Source organism: Asparagus officinalis, chromosome 8, assembly GCF_001876935.1.
Source record: "Asparagus officinalis chromosome 8, Aspof.V1, whole genome shotgun sequence".
Lineage (NCBI taxonomy): Eukaryota > Viridiplantae > Streptophyta > Magnoliopsida > Asparagales > Asparagaceae > Asparagus > Asparagus officinalis.
The window spans coordinates 29,382,671-29,405,017 of NC_033801.1; the positions used below are offsets into that span (position 1 = coordinate 29,382,671).

The following is a 22,347-nucleotide window of genomic DNA, read 5'->3' on the forward strand; positions in this document are numbered from 1 at the left end:
AAAACTCCCTCTTAGCTATGGGGGGGCAATGTCAAAAAAAACCCCTCAACATTTTTTTTTTGGATATGAGGAAACCTAGTAAGGCAGAAGGATCCCCGAGCCAAGGCCTAAGTTCGAGCCCCCCACCGTTACCAGTAAACCATGGGTGAACTGGGTCCCCTTAGGACTCTAAATGGACATGGATGACAAACCTCGAACCCGGGCCTTTGGCAACAAAATTGCTAACTTGAAACTAAGTAAATCTTCATCAAATTTAAGGTGTTATAAATAATCTTTCTCAACTTCAATTTTTTGATTTAATCCTATAAATGTTTCTCACTTGACCACTTAGAAATAATATCATTGAGTCAAATGTATTATATGACAAGTATTAGATTTGGAAAGACCAAAATATCCCTTAACCATAAAAGAATTATCTTGGTTTTTGCTACATTAAAGAAAAAAGAGGAGATATAGAAGGAAAAGGAATTATAAATTGGTTGTGATCCTTTTATTATCGGTTGATAGTTTTTTAACTAAAATAGCTTTCTTCAAGAGGGTATTTTCTCCAAATCACATATTCAAGTAACTACATTAAGGGGTTTTCTTGAGAGAAGTGTAAAACATAAGAGAAATTTTTATGAGACACATCATAGTCGAGAGGTGTTTTCTAAAATCGCACCAAAGTTAAGAGGGGTTATCTACAATACTTTCACAGCTAGGATGTTTTGTCAAAATTAAATCAATTGAGTGGGCTTTTTGAGACAATCCCCATAGCTAAGAGAGTTTTCAAAAAAACAAACATTTTTTTTTTAAATTTGGCTTGTTCACATTTTTGTCCCTCAAATTTGTAATAATTCAATATTAGTCCTTTAAATTATAAGAAATTTCAAAAATTTTAGGGAATAATATAAAATTATTGGAGATCTAAAATCAAGGAACGTATATCTAGATTATCTTTAAATATTGCTCTTATAGGCAGTGTATTAAATATCGGCCGATATGTTGCTATATTGGTTGATATATCAGGTTAAAGACCTTACTCGATAATATTTATGGTTTTGTATTTTTTTTTATTTGGGGACTTTTTTTTGATATATCGATCGTTATAAAAAATATTGGACGATGCATCACTTTGAAGATATCGACAAAAATGAGTCATTTTTAATTTGATTATGAGCTAGGGTTTGGGTTATGTTAGGGAACCAAAAGCGAAACCCATGAAAGACAGAAAAGTCAAAATTCGTCTCCCAAATCTCTCCACTCTCGGCTCTCCCACTTAAGCATAAATTTCCATGAAAATTCTTATATTTAAAATTTATTAATATGTTTGATTATAGCTTACAATGTTATACTATGTATGAATATTATCTCATATGACACTATGTATTTTTACATATCCCTGATTTTTGCAATCTGATATCATAGATTTTAGTTGTCCAATATTTTTTTGATGTCCAACATTTTGTAGTAGTCATTCTAAAGCCTCTTCTAAAGTTTTCTAATCAATGTATATAATTTCAGGAAATAATTCAAAATCTCAGGATTATTTAAAATATGATGCTTAAATTTTTTTCACACCTCATCTACTATATAAATATAAGATAAGCCTTTGGCCTCATATTATATGATGAATATTACTTATCAACAGGATCACATACAATTATTTGTGGTTAATAAAGGTTTTAAATCTTTGTAGACTTAATTGAACTTAAATACCTTATAGTTTATGAAAATTATATACCTCCACTTGTATCTTATTGCACTTAAATATTCTAATATTTTCTAAAATTACATGTTTGTACTTTCTGTTGGCCTCTTTGTTTTGATGATGTTTAACAAATAATTTACCACTAATGTTGTTTGTCTAGTGTTGGTGTATTTCTATTTATTATAGACAAACAACGAGTTAGAGGGTGGATGGAATCGAGCATTCACGATCAAATCCAATGGAGGTTGGCGGAATTGTGGAGTGAAGCCTACGCAATTCCGAGTTAAAGATTCAAGTTCAAGCTTCATCCGCAAGTGTACCAAGATAGAGCTTCGTTGAAGATCACAAGCTTGGGTATATTTAGTTTTAGGTTTTATATTATGTGTGTTAGTACTTTAAGCTCAATCATACACACACATACATGTTTTGGTTTTTCTATGTATATATATAGTCGTATATATACATACATGTTTTGGTTTCCAAGCATATATAAATATGAAATTACAGCCTTCATATTTATTATTTTGGTTTTTCAAGTTTAAATATAAAATAATTGAATATAATTAGAAAATACATTTTTGTTTCATGTTTATATGCTTATATATGATTTTATCAATATCAAGTTTATATTTAATGAAATCATATTTATTGTTTTTGAAAAGTTTGGAAAAATATACAATTTTATAAAAATATTGTATTCTCAGCTTTTGGACTTAACAATAATTATATACATCTTTTATTAAGTCTACAAAATCAGTTTGTAATGTTTCAAAACATGGTTAAGCTAAAATGTCAAAACTCATGTGTTTACATTTTTATGTTTTGGACTATGTTGCAAAATGATGATATTTTTCATTTGGGAGGTCCTTTTTAAAAATCAGTTTTTGTAGCATGTTTATTATCATATCTACAATCATTTTCCAAAGTTTTATAATTTTTGGAATTTATTTGATATTTTTAAACAGGGTTTCAATATAAAAAAATATTTTTCTGAGGCTCGCGGTCGACCGTGACGGTCGACCGGATGCAGTCCAGAGACTCAGAATAGTTTTCAGAGGCCCGCGGTCGACCGTGACGGTCGACCGAATGCTCTCGCGGTCGACCACCACGGTCGACCGTATGTTTTTCTGTCGCCAGATTTGCCTCTGGTGTTGCTCGCGGTCGAGCGCGAGTTTTCCACGATCGACCGTCGATCGCCCAACGACTCTATTTGTACAGAATCTGATTTCTGATTCTGTGGGCTGTTTGGTCTTTTGATTGGGGTTTTTGCTGTTGGTTTCTCTTCCTATATAAACCCTCAAATCTGTGGGCTGTTTGGTCTTTTGATTGGGGTTTTTGCTGTTGGTTTCTCTTCCTATATAAACCCTCAAATCCCTCTCTACCAGAATATAAAAAAGACCAATAAAATGTTTTAAACAAGTTTAAAAGAGTTTTTAACAAGGGTTTAAGTTTGGTTTAAAGTTTGTTTGGTTTGTGAAGTTTGTTTTACAAGTGGAGGAGATCATCTACATTGATTGAGCTTCATCTTAATCCATCTCTCCATCTTGTTTTTCAGAGAAGAATTTCTAAACTCATATCTAGCTTTACATTTGCATATTTGTTTTGATTATCATTCTTTAAAGCTAGTTTTTATATTGAGTTTAGATTTGATAACTTATTGTTACACACACCCATATTGAGCTTATTGTATTTACATTCATAGTATAATTGGGTTGTGAGATTGTGTAACCTAGAGAGTGAGATTACATTGAGTTCTCATCTATTGTAGAGAACAAATCATTTATAATATTGTGAGATTGTAAAGTTATCGGTTAGCTAGAAAACCAAGTGTGAAGTGGTGATTTCCTCGAGGTGAGGAGCGGAGACGTAGGTCGTGGGGACCGAACTCCGTGAATAAAATTGTGAGTATAAACGTTATTCGGGTGAGCGTAGAAAACCCGGTTGTGATAGTGGATTTCTCCCCAGGAGTGGGGAGCGGAGACGTAGGACGAAAGGTCCAAACTCCGTGATCATTTGCGTGTGTTTGAGTTTGCTTTGGCGTTTCATTTGTGCTTAGTGTCCATTACATTCTTGTCGCCATTGTCAATTGCCCCATCACATTTGTAGATTGTTTATTTTACCCTTGTGTTAGTTTATATATCCTTGCATATATTTCATAGTATATCTCATTGCTAGGATATATTCATTTGTTCATATTGCTTATTCTTACTTATAACATATTGTATATCTATCTTGCAAGAAGAATAGTTTGAATTAGTTTTAATTGGCATAAAATCGGATTCGATTAGCATAAGATCCTAATCATCCCCCCTCCCCCCTCCCGCTCTAGGGTCTAACACTTTCTATCATGTTGCATATACGCAAGAATATTCTTTGTAATTTTCCTATATGAGTATCATGGTATAATTCTAGGATAATTCCATGTTTTCAACTCTTTCCACAAATAATTTATTAACATGCAATTGTCTATTAATATATTATTATACATTAGTGATAATTAATATGATGTAGAGTTTTACAATAGTATTGAAAGGTTTAGGGACCAAATTATAAAAATTTTTAATTAATTTATAGTACGAAAATTATACACCTTCACTTGTATCTTGTTGCACTTTAATATCCTAATGTTTTCTAAAATTACATGTTTGTACCTTCTGTCCTATTACCTAAACGCAAGAATACCCTTTGTAATTTTCCTATATGAGTGTTAGGTACAGTTTTAGAACAATTTTATGTTTTCTACTCTTTCCATAAATAATTTATTAATATGCAATTTGCCTATTAATATATTATTATATATTAGTAATAATTAATATGGTGTAGAGTTTTATAATAACATTGGAAGTTTTAGGGACCAAGTTAGACAAACTTGAAGTGGCATATAATATAATTAATTAACAATAATATTTAATTTAGTTTAGTTAGGATTAAAATGTAATATCAAAAAAGAATAAGGGTAATATAGTCCATAGAAAGTTTTTCCACAACTCCCTCTTTTAAAAGGAGTATGATATGATATGATTGTTAGTGGGTTTGGATTCAGAACCCATTAGGAAAAATATTCCAAGACTTTATCTTCTTCAACTAGGTTTAGAGTTTGGCTAGGGTTTGTGGGATGGCCCGTTGCCACCCGTAGTAGGCGGAGTCCGGCCGTCCATCCGATTGATACCATGAAATCAAGAACCCATATAATTCAATAATTGAAAAAGAACAATACAAAACCCTAACTAAATTTCTTTGATCTAATTATAAAAATTTAACCCCTGAACAATAGCCGAATCTCAAAAATAATTAATTTTAGTTTAACAAATTAAACTAAACAATAACTCGACGATGAACAGTAATGCCGATGGTGAACAGTAATGCCGATGGTGAATAATGCCCTTTTTATGAAAATAGTTCGTGAATAGTAACATAACCCTAATTTTGATTTTAATCAAAATTTTAATTTAATCTAATTAAATAATTCAAAAATAAAGATCAAATTAAGATAATTTAATCTGATTAAATTATTACAGATTGGATTCTAAACCCGCTCTTATACCATCTGTAGGAAACATAACATACAAAGCAGTGGAAATTGCATATCATGTAGATTAATCAAAATTAATTTAAAATATTAAAGAATACCTGAAACGCTTTCCGAATTTCTTCGATTATCTATTCCAAGATCAATACGAAATAGCTTCCTAAAGAAAAAAAGCCTCCAACTAAAATCCACCTATCACCGAAGAGGAGCAATACTAAGAGATAGGTTCTCAAAATCTATTTCCTTTTGTTTTTTGTTTCTTTTTCTTGTTTTTCTCCATAAGGCTACATATGAATCCTATATATAGAATTGGACCTGCTTTATAGATTTCAACTTTAAAATAATTCTTAATTGTTTAAAACTCTATCCATAACATTTAAAGATAGAATATTCTTTCCATAACAAGTAGGATGAAAATAGTATTGTATTGTATGTAAACCTCTTCTAATGATATTAGTGAGACCAATTGGGTCTCATATCAAGAACCAATTATTAATCAAATTAATAATCAATTGGGTCTCATATCAAGAACCAATTATTAATCAAATTAATAATTTTAATTTAACAATCAAATCCCTTTCCGACCAACTATTCATAAAAGCTCTTCCATAATATGAGATTAAATATTAGTGAATAATATTATCTTACATTCGGTCCCCTCTAGCATCAATTTATTTTAGACAACTTTATTAAACAAGACAAATCACCTATTTGCTTATTACTAAAGTTGCAATCCAATGAACATAAATATAAATCATTTTAAATATTAAAATATTTTATTTTATAAGAAAATAAATTTAGAAGAATAATTTTTAAAAATCACCCATCGACGGGAATTTAATATCTTCATGGGATATGCATTATAAATAAACTTATAAAAAATAAGTATACTTGATCCTATCAAGATATGCATCATTTTCCTAAATGAAATCTAGTAACCCAACATTTCAGGTTGTATAGCACTTTAAAATAAGCTTAACCATCATATCAAAATATACTAAATTATCAAATAGAAAATGATAATATCATCAAGTCTAAGGGACCACGTAACAATTCGAATTCTCTATCTCTTAGGTGACTCGTCCTAGAGAATCCATATAAGGTCTTGTGCTACACATATCAAATTCTCTATCTCTATCTCTTATGACATACACCCGGCGAATCTTCATTCCCGATAGCTGAGATCAACCATCACATCTCATATGTTATTGTCATGCATAATAACCTGTTATAACAAAGTTATTCTTTGCTAGTTATAGGTTAAGCACAAATTTAAGAAACATCTAAATTAGATCATATCTCCAAGCAAGTGGCCATCACACTGCATGATCTAACAAAATAATTTCTGATTATATAAAAGATACCCAAATAACATGTGCAATAATAAAACTTAATTAATATTCAATAAAAACGTATTTAATATTTAAGGGCATATAACACTATTCCAGCAGTTCATAGTACGTTAAGTAGTGCATTAACATGAACTTTTGATTTATAAAAAGTAAGGCTGGATGTTTCAGTGTATAAAGGCATGTGGGTTCAAAAGTAAACAAGGGTAAAAGAAGGGAGATAAAATAAAACCCCTTAGTACAAATATGATTCTTTTTAATTTAAGAGGACTAATGAGAAAAAATGACCCATATAAACCATCGAAGTGGGAAGATTACACAAACTTGATCACTGATTTTTACTACGAGTAGTGGAAAATGACGCATAAGTTGAACTGCTAATCTAACTTTCAGGAAATGTATGACCATATTATGTTTTTATAAAAATATTAAAGTTCGAACAGAAGCAATGGTCCGAATGTCACTTGAGATTTTATTAGTTATGGAAGTGTCAATTATTAGAATGTCATTTGTTTTTCTGAATCCCTACTTTCCATGTGGACCCCACTCTTCATCTAGTTCAGCTCAATTTATAAGCCCTCAAAGCATGCATGAGAAACTCTGGGAAACAAAGGTGTCATATAGATATCACGTCAACATTTAATGATGTAAAGGAACACACGTTAAAAATATCAAATTGGTATATTTTGTTTACCCTTAATGATAGTTTGGTATATATATTTTTTCGGCACCATATTGGTATATTATTTTTCTCCGGCGACAAATGAGCTTCAAATTTGGTCAGACCAAAATTTTAGGCGAAATTTCTCACGTGATGCCTCATGTGGTGCAAACGCGGCTGCCCGCGTTGCTTCTAGCGTCATAAATCAGCTCCAATCCCAAACCCTAACGCATCAATCTCCTTCCTCCTCCTCCTCCACCTCTCCCTCTCCTCCCTCCTCCGCTCCTCTTGCCTCTTTGACGCCTTCCAGACCTTCAACCTCTTCAAATCCTCCCTCGACTCTCAATGTGGTGAGCTTTAATACCTTGATTTCTAGGTTTTTAGGGAGAAGGGGATGGTTTTGGATGAGATTAGTTGCAATTATTTGTCACTAGGAGCCACGGTGGCAGCAACGTTCGTATCACGTGAAAAATTTCGCTAGAAATTTTGAATCCGGTTAAATTTGAGGCCTATTTATCGCCAGAGAACAAATAATATATCAATATATCGCCGGAGAAAAAATAATATACTAAAATTTCGCTGGAAAAAAATATATACCAAATTGTTACTAAGGGTAAATAAAATATATCAATTTGATATTTTTGCCAGGAACAAACATAATTTTTTTCCTCAAAAGTAGCAAAAATAGCCTTCTTAGCTATTTCTATGCAAACAAATCGGGTCCTTAAAAAATTTAGATGACTAATTTCAAAATATGAAGACCTTGGCAACTAATTTCAAACTATGACAGATATGGGGGACTAATAGTACAATAAACCCAAATTTAAATGAGATATCACAACGGAAATTTCAACATGCCGTATTGGATTCCGCGAAGTGGGAACAAGATATTTTTCTCGGAAGAACTAAGCATCATGAATAAAGACGGATATTAATGTGTTAAAAAAAAGAGCTTTGCTACAGTGACCCAAAATATGGGACCAATAAAAGGGACAAGTGAGGTGTCCCCCTCCTATTGGATAACGAGTTGGCCATCATTAATGATGACCAACTCATTGGGACAAGTGAGGTGTCCCCCTCCTATTGGATAACGAGTTGGCCATCATTAATGATGACCAACTCATTATCCAATAGGAGGGGAACACCTCACTTGTCCCCCCTATTGGTTCCATATTTTGGGTCCTTAAAGAATTTTTCTAAAAAAAACGGAACTTGCAGGATATTTATCAACCTTCTCATCAGCCGTTTATAAAAGGGCCCAACGATCCAAATATGCGTATAAAACACACATCCTTTCCAATGTGAACGCGGATAGGACAGTGGCCCCCACCCACGTGCAAGCTTTGAAGAAGAAAAAAAAAAGGTGAACGCGGTTTCAATTTTTTCCGCATGATGATGGCCCATGACCCGACTTCCAATGTCCCTATATAAGACTTGTTAATTCATAGGGTTTGGTTAGCAGGAGGTTTTGTTTTCTTTTGTGGCTGCGAAACAGAGGCGCGGAGCAGGAGTTTTTGGTTGTGTGGTAAATTCGCAGCAGGAGAAAATTGGCTTTGGGTGCAAAAGATAAAGCAGCAGCTTTTGTTAGGGTTTGTGCATCCTTTTGTAGAGAGTTATTGTGAGGGATTTGAGAGTTTGTTTGAGGGTTTAGTTTGTGAGTGATTGTAAACCCTAGTTGTAATCTCTCCCTCTAATAGTAGATCTCCCCCCTCCTTACCCCGTGGACGTAGGCAATTTGCCGAACCACGTAAAAATTAGTTGTACTGTTTTTGTGTGATTTGTAATAGCTTTTAGGTTCCCTCGACGCGCAGTCCTTGAGCTGACGAGAGGAAGAGCTAATATCCCACTTTGATGAGATATTAGGCTTCAGATTCTTGTTCCCTTTGAGAAACAAGAATTCTTATTGCAACCTGACTCTCTTGTTGTGCTGCCGAAGTGCTGCCGAAATTTCCGCTGCGCGCAACAAGTGGTATCAGAGCCCAGATTTCAGATCTAGGGTTTTTTGGTGGAGGAAGATTCTTGTGTGAAGCTTGGTTCTTGGAGTTCTCGGCTTCGGTGGAGATAGCATTAGGAGTTGCCGTTAGAGATTTCGTTTTCCTCGTGTGGTTAGGAAATCTATTTGGAATCCAATCTAGGGTTCAGTTGGGTGGTTCCTAATTTCTATCAAATTTGTTCTTTCTCTACAATTTTGGAGTTAGTTCGCAATGGGAGAAGAAGGTGAAAGCAGCAAATCGATGGCGAGTACAATACAAGTTGGTTTTCAGAACACTAAGATTAGTGTGGTGAAGTATGACGGTAAAATCAACTTTGGTTTGTGGATGAGCGACGTACAGGATGTGCTCAATGCTCAGAATTTGGAAGAGACCATCATGGTCCATGAGAGGCCACCTAAATATGATGAGGCGATATGGGAGAAAATGAATAGGAACGCGTGTGGGGTGATCAGGTCCTGTTTGGAACAGGAACTGAAATATGATGTGATTGGAGTGACGTCTGCAATGAAGATGTGGGAAATTCTCAACAATAAGTATCTCATAAAGAGTGTTGAGAACAGATTGCACTTGCTGCGAAGACTCTTCAGATTTTAGATGTCCAGAGGCACCTCGCTAGCGGCTCATGTGAACAACTATACGAAGTTGTTGTCGGACTTGGCGAATGTTGATGAGAAGATATCGGATGAGTACAAGGCAATTATTTTGTTGGGCTCCTTACCGGATGAGGAGTATGATACCTTCGTGCTCACTTTGTTGAACGGGAGATCTTCTATCAGCTATAGTGAAGTGACTAACGCATTGACCAATTACGAGTTGAGGAGGAAGGACAAGGAGACTTCCCGTGCTAGCACTTCAGGCGAGGCCTTGTCGACGAGAGGTAGAAGCCCATATCTGAAAGGTGGTAATAGAGGAAGGTCAAAGTTAAGAAGCCGCCACCAATTAGCAAACAACCAATATGCATTCTGCAAGGAGCAGGGACATTGGAAGAGAGACTGCCCGAAGCTCAAGGAGAAGCAGAATGGCAAGAAAAAGGGCCCGAAGGCCAATGAGGTGAATATTGCGAAAGGCGATGATTCCGATGATTCGTGCTTTTCTCTACTGATTACTCCGAAGGTGAACCATGTGGATGCATCAGATTGGATGCTTGATTCCGGCGCTACTTTTCATGTGACCCCTAGGCGAGACTGGTTTGCATCTTTTGAGAAAGTCGACGGGGGCGTTGTTGTCATGGGAAATGATCAATCTTGTGGCGTTTGTGGGATAGGTACCATACGGATTAGGATGCACGATGGAGTAGTCCGTGAGTTAAAGGAGGTGAGATTTGTTCCTCAACTGAAGAAAAATCTTATCTCAGTTGGAGCTTTGGAGGCGAAGGGATTCAAGGTGACTTTCGAAAACGCTGTAGCGAAGGTTACTAAGGGATCATTGGTGGTGATGAGGGGAGTCCGCAATCGGAATTTGTATTATCTGAAGGGAAGCACCGAGATTGGCCAGGTTGCTTCCGCTATTTCAGAAGCGGACATGAGCAGACTTTGGCACTATAGATTGGGGCGCACAGGTAAAAAGTCACAGCAGGCATTGTGCAAGCAGGGGCTATTGAAGGGAGCCAAGAGTGGGAAGATTGAGTTCTGTGAGCACTGTGTTCTTGGCAAGAAGACAAAGGTGAAGTTCGGGACTACCATTCATCAGACGAGGGGTATTCTGGACTACGTGCACACAGATGTTTGGGGTCCAACCAAGACTGCATCACTTGGTGGTTGACATTGGTTCGTCACTTTTGTAGATGACTATTCTAGGAGATGTTGGGTGTACACCATGACGAAGAAGAGTGAAGTCCTAGATTTGTTTGTGGAGTGGAAAAACAGATTGGAATTGCAGACTGGGAGAAAGATCAAGACGTTGCGATCCGACAACGGTGGTGAGTATACTTCTGACCCCTTTTAGCAGCTATGTCGAGACAAGGGCATAGAGAGACACTTCACAGTTAGTCATACACCGCAGCAAAATGGGGGTGGCAGAGAGGTTGAATCGGTCTTTACTGGAGAAGATCCGATGCTTATTGTCGTAGAGTGGTTTGGAGAAGATCTTTTGGGCTGAGGCACTTACATATGCGAGCCATCTCATTAATAGGCTGCCTTCATCTGCGATTCAGGGGAAGACCCCTATGGAGATGTGGTCGGGAAAGCCAGCACACGATTATGACTAGCTCAAGGTATTTGGGTGCCCTGCATATTATCATGTTAGAACTGATAAATTGGAACCTCGAGCTAGGAAGGCCATATTTGTAGGATTCAAGTGTGGTGTCAAGGGATACAAGCTTTGGGATCCAGTTGATAAGAAGATTGTGCTGAGTAGGGACGTCACGTTTGATGAAGCTTCTATCTTGAAGCTTCCCAGCTCTCATCAGGTGGAGAGCGACCCGACAGAGGAGATATCGCAGGTGGTGGAGATCGATGCAGCTCCACATTGTCCAGATGGTACAGTATCCATGCAGGTGCCGACTGAGGTGACGCCAGGCGAGCACGACGGTGACACGGAGGATACGAGTACAAATGTGCAGGATCAGGAACCGACGGCTCAGGTTCAAGATTCTATTGCGGTTCGGAGACAGAGGAGAAACATAGAGATGCCAGTACGGTATGCCGACACAGTTGCGTATGCACTTCTAGTGGAGAGTATCGATGAGTTGGTGCCTACTACATTCAAAGAGGCCGAGCAGAGTTCGGAGGCTGATTTGTGGCAGGTGGCTATGCAGGAGGAGATGGAATCTTTTCATAAGAACGATACATGGGAGCTTGTTGAGCTTCCAAAGGGGCGGAAGGCAATTGGTTGCAAGTGGGTATACACGAAGAAGGAGGGCATTGAGGGCACTCCATTGAGGTTCAAAGCTAGGATAGTTGCGAAGGGCTATGCACAGGAGGAAGGTATTGACTATAATGAGGTTTTTTCTCCAGTGGTGAAGCATTCTTCGATTCGGATTTTGCTAGCTTTGGTGGCACAGTATGGATTAGAGTTAGATCAGTTGGATGTGAAGACGGCATTTCTTCATTGTGATCTTGATGAAGAAATATATATGACTCAGCCATTGGGATTCCGAGCTGCAGGGAAGGAAAAATTAGTTTGCAGATTGAAGAAATCGCTATACGGTTTGAAACAGTCTCCTCGACAGTGGTATAGACGATTTGATGGTTTTATGCTTGGTCATTCGTACACTCGGAGCCAGTTTGATCCTTGCGTATATTTTCGCAAGTTGAAAGGAGGTGCGTATATTTATTTGTTGCTCTATGTCGATGACATGTTAATTGCCTCTACTTCCAGGTCGGCTATAGATAAATTAAAAGTTCAGCTTTCAAATGAGTTTGAGATGAAAGACTTGGGTGAGGCGAAGCGCATTCTAGGGATGGAGATCGGCAGAGACAAGAAGAATGGCAGAATTTGTTTGACACAGGTGACTTATTTGAAGAAGGTTCTACAGCGATTTCATGTTAGCATGGATACGAAGCCAGTTAGTGTACCATTGGGAGCCCATTTAAAACTTTCAGCTGGTCTTTCACCGAAGTCAGTTGAAGATAGAGAGTTGATGTCGAAGACTCCATATGCGAGTGCGGTTGGGAACTTGATGTACGCGATGGTATGTACGAGGCCAGATTTGTCACAGGCGGTAAGCACAGGCAGTGAGCATGGTGTCGAGATACATGCACGATCCAGGAGTGGGTCATTGGGACGCCGTGAAATGGATTTTGAGGTACATTCGAGGTACTCTCAATGTTGGTTTAGTTTATGAGCGGGACACTACAGGTGGGCAGTTATGCATTGGCTATGTTGATTCGGATTATGTAGGGGATTTGGATAAGCGCCGGTCTACTACGGGGTATGTGTTTATTTTGACCCGTGCACCGGTGTGTTGGAGATGCACCTTACAGTCGACGGTGGCTTTGTCTACGACGGGGGCAGAGTATATGGCAGTTACGAAGGCTATGAAGGAGGCTATTTGGCTTTGAGGACTTTTGGAGGAACTTGGTATATCGCAGAGGTCCGTCACTATTCATTGTGATAGCATGAGTGCTATCTATTTGGCGAAGAATCAGTTTTTTCATGCGAGGACGAAGCACATTGACGTTCGTTATCACTTCGTTCGAGATGTTCTTGAAGATAGTGATGTGGAGATTATGAAAGTCCACACGAAGGATAATCCGGCGGATATGCTCACTAAGGTGGTTCCGAGCAACAAGTTTGATCATTGTCAAAACTTGTTGCACATTCGTGATTGTTAAGACCGTTGGTGGCCATTTAGGTGAACTACGTTCGGCTTGATTCCTTGGGCAAGAGGATACGTAGGCAGTCTTTCAGATGCAGCCGGTTTGGATTTTGATGGGGGTGAGATTGTTTGGACTCTCGTTCGGGTTCTCGACTTGTTGTGGATTGTCCCGACTTGTTGTCGAATGAGTGGGACATTTGGTTGCTTTGGTGTCGGCTCAGTTTTGAGAAAACTTCACCGATGTGAAGAATTGTGAACGCGGATAGGACAGTGGCCCCCACCCACGTGCAAGCTTTGAAGAAGAAAAAAAAAGGTGAACGCGGTTTCAATTTTTTCCGCGTGATGATGGCCCATGACCCGACTTCCAATGTCCCTATATAAGACTTGTTAATTCATAGGGTTTGGTTAGCAGGAGGTTTTGTTTTCTTTTGTGGCTGCGGAACAGAGGCGCAGAGCAGGAGTTTTTGGTTGTGTGGTAAATTCGCAGCAGGAGAAAATTGGCTTTGGGTGCAAAAGATAAAGCAACAGCTTTTGTTAGGGTTTGTGCATCCTTTTGTAGAGAGTTATTGTGAGGGATTTGAGAGTTTGTTTGAGGGTTTAGTTTGTGAGTGATTGTAAACTCTAGTTGTAATCTCTCCCTCTAATAGTAGATCTCCCCCCTCCTTGCCCCGTGGACGTAGGCAATTTGCCGAACCACGTAAAAATTAGTTGTACTGCTTTTGTGTGATTTGTAATAGCTTTTAGGTTCCCTCGACGCGCAGTCCTAGAGCTGACGAGAGGAAGAGCTAATATCCCACTTTGATGAGATATTAGGCTTCAGATTCTTATTCCCTTTGAGAAACAAGAATTCTTATTGCAACCTGACTCTCTTGTTGTGCTGCCGAAGTGCTGCCGAAATTTCCGCTGCGCGCAACATCCAATTCTCTACTCCATATCATTGGGAAGATGGAGAACAAAGATGGTGGGTTTCAGAGTCTTTATTTCTTCAAGCCTCTCTTGCCTGGTTTCTCGAAGAAACTGGTCTCTATCTCGCTCTTGATCCTCTCTCTCCCCCTCTATCTCTTTTTTTACTTTTCGACATCTTGATACTTGTAACTGTTTGAATACAGGTGTTTCCTACTGCTTTTGTCAAGCAGATTGTGAAAGCTGAGATTTTCAAAACAAAAACAGCTACCTTAATCAGTCCAAATGGGGGATCATGGCATGTCAATGTTTATATGGAATATGACTCAGAGAATTGCATGTATTTTAGTGGAGATGGCTGGCTAAGATTCATACATGCACATAAGTTACAGGAAGGATACTTCCTAGTGTTCTGCTACAAAGGAAATGCGTTGTTCAAGTTTAGAGTGTATGACTTGAGTGCATGTGACATAACCTCCTATGCTTCTATTGATGTTCACGATGATAATGGTAATGAAAATGTGAAAGTCAATACGAAAAGTAAGAATATTAGTAAACAGAAGAAAATGAAGGAGAAGATACCAGTGATCATGGTTGAAGATGAGGAAGAATTTGGTCTGCAAATTTAATTTATTAATTTATGCTTATTCTGTTTTTAATAGCTGATTCTATGATTTTCTATCTGATAGAAGCTAACATCCTATCTCTGTTTGAATGTTCTCAAAGAGGAGGATGATGGGGACAAGGGGAGAGAAATTACTGAAAAGGAGCAGCAGGAAAAGAAGAAAGTATTAGAAGGCAGACTCAAGAAGAGAAGAGGTTCCTGTATGCATATCAGCCGCCCCCACCCCCCCGCCCACCCGAATGATATGCTTTTCTCTTTTCTACTTAATTTATATATATCTAGGTCAATCCTGTGAGCTATTAACTTACATGAGCATGCATTTATGCCTGCATTCATGAAATCCAAGCTCGTTTCCATATGAATTTACCCCTGAGAAGAAGAAGACACCAGAAGAAAATATTGAGAATAAGAAAGAATCTGGTATATATAGAATTGTTTTTCCCATTTGATTATACTTTGACCAACTCTTCTGGGAAACCTTGTGGGCTTAACTAGCAAAACAAGATAACAGAAATAAAAGTTGCCAATGAGGAGGATGTATCATATATAAATTCAAACTTAATTCACTGCTATATATCTTGGTTTATGCTTTATCGATTGTACGCAATTTATGAAAAATAATCTCTTGCACTAGATATTCTGAAAGAGGGTTATGAGAAGGAAAACAAAGAAAGCATTGATGAGAAGAAGATGGTGAAGCGGAAGAAGAAAATTTCAGAAGTCAAAATCGAGGAAGAGCATGGTATGTGTATGCGTTCTTTCTTTTGTTTACATTGTATATGTCATTTATTACTAATTCTTTATCTCATTAATTAGTTATAGTTCAGTCATGTAATATATTAGCTTGCAGTCATGTAACTTCATTTAGCTTTTTTTCAGAAGAACTCATCCCTAAAAGGAAGAGGAAGACATCAGGAGAGAAAACAAGTGAATCCGGTATACATGAAATTATTATTATTTGTGTACTTGAAGCTTTATTAATTATTTACTTATAATCCTGTGAGTTACTAACTGAAGTTCACATGCTCGAAATTCTTTTCCAGATGAACCCACTATTAAGAGATGCATGAACTCGGGGTACACTGAGATGATGAAGAGAAACAATTCAAGTCCTCCAAGAGGGATAAACAAATTTGAGGTCCCCATATGGCCTTGCAACCTAGTTCGTCCTTACATGGTAACACTCAGTCTGTTGTTCTGACGGCGGCGCCGAGGAACCAAAACAAACGCCGATCCAAGAAGGCCAAAAACAACCAAATATCAATGCACAAACCCAAACACCAATTTTAACGTGGTTCGGCAATTGCCTACGTCCACGGGGCAAGAAGGGGGAGGGTTTCCACTAATAGAGAAGGAGAGTACAAATTGAGATTACAAATCGCTCAAACGAACCAACTAATCTCACCAACAAATCTCTCAACCTCTCAACCAATAACCCTAACAAATAGCTCAGAAAGATCTCTCTTTTTGTGCTCCAAAATCCCCCAAAACGCTCCTACAAAACCCTCAAATCGTATTGGTATTTATACCAAAACAGAAACCCAAACAGACTGCAAATAGGAACTCTAACTTTCCAAAAAACCCGTCATAAGTCGACTTAACAGTCTGCATAAGTCGACTTGGCAGAGCGAAAAACAACAACTGGAGAAGAGATCATAAGTCGACTTATCAGACCTGATAAGTCGACTTGCCAGAGCCCAAATTCAACAATCCAGAGCAGAACGTAAGTCGACTCATGCACAAACATAAGTCGACTTTTCACGTAGTTCATCCAACGGCCTCCAAAGGCCCTCAAACAAATAGAAAAGTCTGCAACTCTTCCCAATATCGCCAACGGATCTGCAACTGATAGCCCCCAAACTGATACAAATCAAATACCTCCATCTGAGGTAAACCAATGGCCGTATCCAAATCATGTCCACCAGCTACCACCGAATCCAAAACCAATCCATCATCTGCATCCGAAATCAAATGATCCCCAACCTGTGTCACCTCAGCTGGAATCCCAAATGACGCAGTATGATCTGGAGTATGTGGAGTAATCTCCACCCAACGTGGAGTAGCATCACTCTCCACCTGCTGCGATATCCAAATGACCTGATCAACACTCTCCACCTGCCGAGAGTCAAAAGTGACATACCTGCTCAGAACAAAATCAGAAGCTCCCAAACGATAATCAACTGAGCCTCCGAACCCCAAACGCGCAATCGGATCCAATCTCACATCCACGATGTGACCAAATGCTGGGTATCCAAATATCCGACGCGACCCAAAATCTGAAGCAGCTCCACCAGATCTAATAACTCCTAAAGCAGCAGTCGGCGACCTATGCATAAGATGACCCAAATATGTCGAAGCCCGCACACCAATGCCAATGCTCGACATCAAACGCCGATCCTCCTCCAGAAAGGAACGACCCATCGAAACTGTCATCTCATCTCGTCGCCCCAAAGTCTCCACACCAATGAAGTGTCTCCTATTGCCGTGAGCTCGGCACCAACGCAAGAAAGGACCCCTACCAAAGCTGAAACAATGAGTTACCTTTCTGCCAATACACTTCTTCCAATTGTTGTTGACTTCTAGGACTTTACACCAACGGGAACTGGTCGCGACCCAATAATGCCTAGAACAATCACCAACTGTGGAAACCAAGATACGATTACCTCCCAATGATGCCTCCTTGGAAGGCCCCCAAATGCCTGACTGAACACCTCCTAAAAGACCCCTCGCTCGATGGATAGGAGTGCCAAACTCCACCACGGTCTTGCTCATCCCAATGTGCTCACAGGACTTCAATCTGCAGGTCATAGCACTCCTCAACAACCAATGCACGGCATTACCAATCATATACCCCAGCACCAAACAATGCCACAGTCTAGCCGAATCTGATGAAGTCATCATCTCCCTATCAATCACCGTGCTTCCGTGCAAATAATACAAATTTCTTCTTCTGACGCCCTTCATCACAATCATGGACCCAAATGTAACCTTCAAGCGTGCATCCGCCAAGGTCACCCTATAGCCAGCTGCCTCCAAAGCTCCAAGTGAAATGATGTTCTTCTTCAACTGAGGAACGAACCTCACTCCAACCAACTCCCGAATCACCCCGTCACTCATCCTGATCCGAACAGTACCAATACCACCAATAGAGCATTTGTGATCATTCCCCATGAGCACGAAATCCCCTCTTTCCAACTCCTGAAAGCTGGAGAACCAATCCCTCCTAGGGCAAATGTGGTATGTAGCACCCGAATCCAATATCCACTCTGTAGAGTAGGCAACACAAACTGACGGCAGTGCAGATAACGAGTAGCCCGAAGAATCCGAATCTGAATCGTTGCCACTAGCCTTGACAACATTCGCCTCTGAAGCTTGAATAGCTTTTCCCTTATTCTTCCCGGCTCGATCAACTAACTTTGGGCATTCGCCTTTCCAATGTCCATCCTCTTTGCAAAAGGCACACTGATTCTTACGAACTCCAAGATGTGCCCCTCTAGACTGCGACCTCCCACTACGCTTTGGACCCTTTGCTCTTGCGACCAACGCCCCCGTTACCGGCTCAATCGAAGTCTCCTTATCCTTCTTTCGAAGCTGATAATTCACAAGTGCAGCGGTGACCTCACTATACGAAAGAGATGCCTTCCCATTAATAAGAGTAAGAACGAAGGTCTCATATTCCTCGTCGGGCAAGGAACTCAATAGCAACAACGCCTTGTCCTCATCTTCAATCTTAACATCCACATTCGCCAAATCCGCAAGAAGCTTCGTGTAGTGGTTCATGTGATCACCAATGGAGGTTCCTTTCTTCAACTGGAAGCGGTAAAGCCTCCTCTTCAAATGCAAGCGATTCTCCACACTCTTGGTCAAATACTTGCTCTCAAGGATCTCCCAAATCTTCTTTGCAGAAGTCTCATTGATCACATCATACTTTAGATCTTGAGTGAGACAAGACCTAATCACACCACACGCCGTTCGATTCATCTTTTTCCAAACCTTCTCATCAATATTGTCCGGTTTCCCGTCCAACTCTAACGTATCTTCCAAATTTTGCGCGTTGAGCGCATCCATGACTTCGCATCGCCAAAGTCCAAAATTGTTTGTGCCATTGAACTTTTCCACGTCAATCTTCATCGAGTGGATATTCAAGCTTTGGACGGTCTTCACGCCGGAAGTACTGCCCAAAACTCCTTCTTTCTCGGCCATAATCCTCAAAGCACCACCAAACCAAAGCGGAAACAAACGAGAAATAGATCCAAACTGAAAAAGACGAGATTTTTACCAAAAAGATCCCACCTTTATCACCAAACGAAGCCCTAGATGAACTTCCAAAGCGATCTACTCCTCCAAATAGCCCAAGCGTAGCCCGAGCTCTGATACCACTTGTTGTGCCGAACAACAGCGATATGCTCTGATACCACTTGTTGTGCCGACGGCGGCGCCGAGGAACCAAAACAAACGCCGATCCAAGAAGGCCAAAAACAACCAAATATCAATGCACAAACCCAAACACCAATTTTAACGTGGTTCGGCAATTGCCTACGTCCACGGGGCAAGAAGGGGAGGGTTTCCACTAAATAGAGAAGGAGAGTACAAATTGAGATTACAAATCGCTCAAACGAACCAACTAATCTCACCAACAAATCTCTCAATCTCTCAACCAATAACCCTAACAAATAGCTCAGAAAGATCTCTCTTTTTGTGCTCAAAATCCCCCAAAACGCTCCTACAAAACCCTCAAATCGTATTGGTATTTATACCAAAACAGAAACCCAAACAGACTGCAAATAGGAACTCTAACTTTCCAAAAAACCCGTCATAAGTCGACTTAACAGTCTGCATAAGTCGACTTGGCAGAGCGAAAAACAGCAACTGGAGAAGAGATCATAAGTCGACTTATCAGACCTGATAAGTCGACTTCAAATTCAACAATCCAGAGCAGACCGTAAGTCGACTCATGCACAAACATAAGTCGACTTACCATAAGTCGACTTATGCCTGTGCATGAGTCGACTTATGACCAAAAAACTGCTTTTCTAAGTTCTTCTCCACACAGTCAACTAGTAAACTAACTCTTGCTGGTAAAAATTTCTCTTAATGAGTAATTTCCCACATAATATGAATGAATACAGAATATTCCAGTGGAATTTAGAGCCGCCAATTGTTTGACAGAGTACAACAGTTTGACTCTGATGGATCCTAAGGGACGATCTTGGCAGGTTCAACTTAGGCACAGAACTAATAAATTTAGGACTAGTATAACTACTGGTTGGAATAAATTTGCTGCTGCTAATGAGTTGAAACTAGGGGATAAGTGCATATTCGAGTTGGGATCAGAAGAGAACAATGGCATATTGTTGATGAAAGTTTCAATAAAGAAGAAAGAAAGCATTGATAAGAAGAAGATGAAGGAGAAGAAGAAAACGTCAGGAGTCAAATTCGGAGGAGAGCATGGTATGTATATGCAACCTCTCTTTGTTTACCTTGCATCAATTTTAATGTATTCTCTAGTTTCATTTAATTTTATATAGTTCAGTCCTGTGAGCAATTAACTGCATCAATGAAAACTTGCTTCCAGATGAACTCACCCCGAAAAAGAAGAGGACAACAAGAGACAAAACAAAAGAATAAGGTATACATGCAGTTTTTCCCCCACTTTCTTAAAAGTTTCAGTAGTTAGCTCAATCCTGCGAGTTACTAACTGAAGGCTACACAAATTCTTTTCCGACCTAATAGCCTAATGAGTTGAAAGTAGGAGATAAATGCGTATTCAAACTGGCATCCGAAGAGAGCAATGGCATATTGTTCAGTACGGAAGAAAATAGCTTGATGACTTGGCTTTTTTTCTTTTCTTCTTCTTCCTCTTCTGGTTTTGGCTAGTTTTGTTAGTGTCGACCTACTGTTCTGTCTATACTTGTAGTGGGTATTATCAAATGCACCTTCTGTGGTGTTCACAAAACTTCCTTGTCTTCTTTTTATGAATACAATGGTTACAAAATACTACCTTTTACAAATAGATAACAAAACAAAATTGGGCAATTTTCTTAGTTGGATTATAATTTCAACATTGTTTCAGCAAATGAAACATAACATCACAAATTACTCTGTATAGTTGCATAAACTCGCTTTCCAGTGGTTCTGATCCATGACACTGTTGGTGCCTCACAAGGTGTTATCGATCATTGATCAGTGCACAAATCCGGAGATCTAGTACGCATCTTGAGAAGTGATCTAGCGGCTACTAGAGTACTGAGTTATTTGATCAATTTTTTTGGGAGTAAATTCTTTTGCAGAAGTAATACACAAAAATCCATCATTATGAGTGATTGCCAATCACAAACGCCAAAGATATAGTTGATGTTAAGAGGCAAGAGACTTACAAACTTCCCTAAGCCTTATTGATTGTGCGCCACCACCACCAAGTCTATTTAATTGTAGAATAAATTCTGAAACAGGTGCTCATGATTTTCCTTAAATGCTATAAAACGAGCTCATAAGAGCACGTTACCTGAAAAGACCAATCAGTGACCTCTCAAATTCTATCCCATAAAGATTGTTTACAGGCTTAAGAGACGGACAACAAAAATGGTGGGTGTAGGCGTCTAAAAATGTTAATAGGTATCTGCACGCAGCTCGAGACGAAGGGAAGACAATAAACGTCATCATCTGAGTCAAGAAGGATTATCCAAGTGCCCGCCGCTCTTGTCGTTCAGCTCCAAAGTGCCCGACGGGCTTGTCGTTCAGCTCCAAAGTGCCCGACGGGCTTGTCCGTCAGCTCCAAAGTGCCTGTCTCGCTTGTCGATTAGCTCCTAGTGCCTGTCGCACTTGTCGGTCAGCTCCAAGTACCCGCCGCGTTTATCAGTCAGCTCCAAGTGTCCGTCGCGCTTGTCGGTTAGCTCCAAAGTGCCCGACACGCTTGTCGGTCAGCTCCAAGTGCCCGACGTTCTTGTCGGTCAGCTCCAAGTGCCGGTTAGCTCCACGTGTCCGATGTGCTTGTCGGTCAGCTCCAAATTCCGTAAATAAGCTATCGAGCACATGAAGCAAGTTAGCAAAGCGTACAAGTCAACAAGACAACCAAATACGTAAAAAGGAAGAAAGTACAAGTCCAGGAAAAATCAGAAATGCTATAAAAATCAAAGGTGACTCGCATACTTTCCGGACACCACGAGATGACCTGCATACTTTTCTGACATCAAAAGGTGACCCGAACAAATGATTAGACTTTCAACTATGATATGATTTGAGTCTGAAAAAGCTCAAAACATAAAAGTTGTAGGTTTCTTCATCAAATTTCCAACATATCTTGAGCTAGCTCAATCCTAGGTCGGATGAGAGAGTGAA

General features: G+C 39.2%; 1 protein-coding gene and 1 long non-coding RNA gene across 2 annotated transcripts in view; one reads left to right on the forward strand and one right to left on the reverse strand.

Moving 5' to 3' along the window:
- Positions 14,427-21,192, forward strand: LOC109821068 (B3 domain-containing protein Os11g0197600-like). The gene is made up of 8 exons (XM_020387264.1): positions 14,427-14,501; positions 14,591-14,977; positions 15,074-15,209; positions 15,644-15,751; positions 15,889-15,945; positions 16,053-16,186; positions 20,139-20,460; positions 21,140-21,192. The coding sequence occupies exons 1-8, from the start codon at positions 14,427-14,429 to the stop codon at positions 21,190-21,192; spliced, it is 1,272 nt and encodes a 423-aa protein (XP_020242853.1).
- The window catches only part of LOC109821995, a 34,378-nt gene continuing 33,439 nt past the window's right edge, over positions 21,409-22,347 (reverse strand). Inside the window, exon 2 of the long non-coding RNA XR_002241992.1 lies at positions 21,409-22,030. This is a non-coding gene — a long non-coding RNA (uncharacterized LOC109821995). The remainder of the gene's footprint in view (positions 22,031-22,347) is intronic.

What these genes read in the sequence shown, in the direction of transcription:
- LOC109821068 (XM_020387264.1), top strand. Translation starts at nt 14,427, where the DNA reads ATGGAGAACAAAGATGGTGGGTTTCAGAGTCTTTATTTCTTCAAGCCT. An exon ending in AGAAGATACCAGTGATCATG is followed by an intron (nt 14,978 to 15,073) that starts GTTGAAGATGAG and finishes TCTATCTGATAG; the next exon opens with AAGCTAACATCCTATCTCTG. An exon ending in CAAATTCGGAGGAGAGCATG is followed by an intron (nt 20,461 to 21,139) that starts GTATGTATATGC and finishes CTCGCTTTCCAG; the next exon opens with TGGTTCTGATCCATGACACT.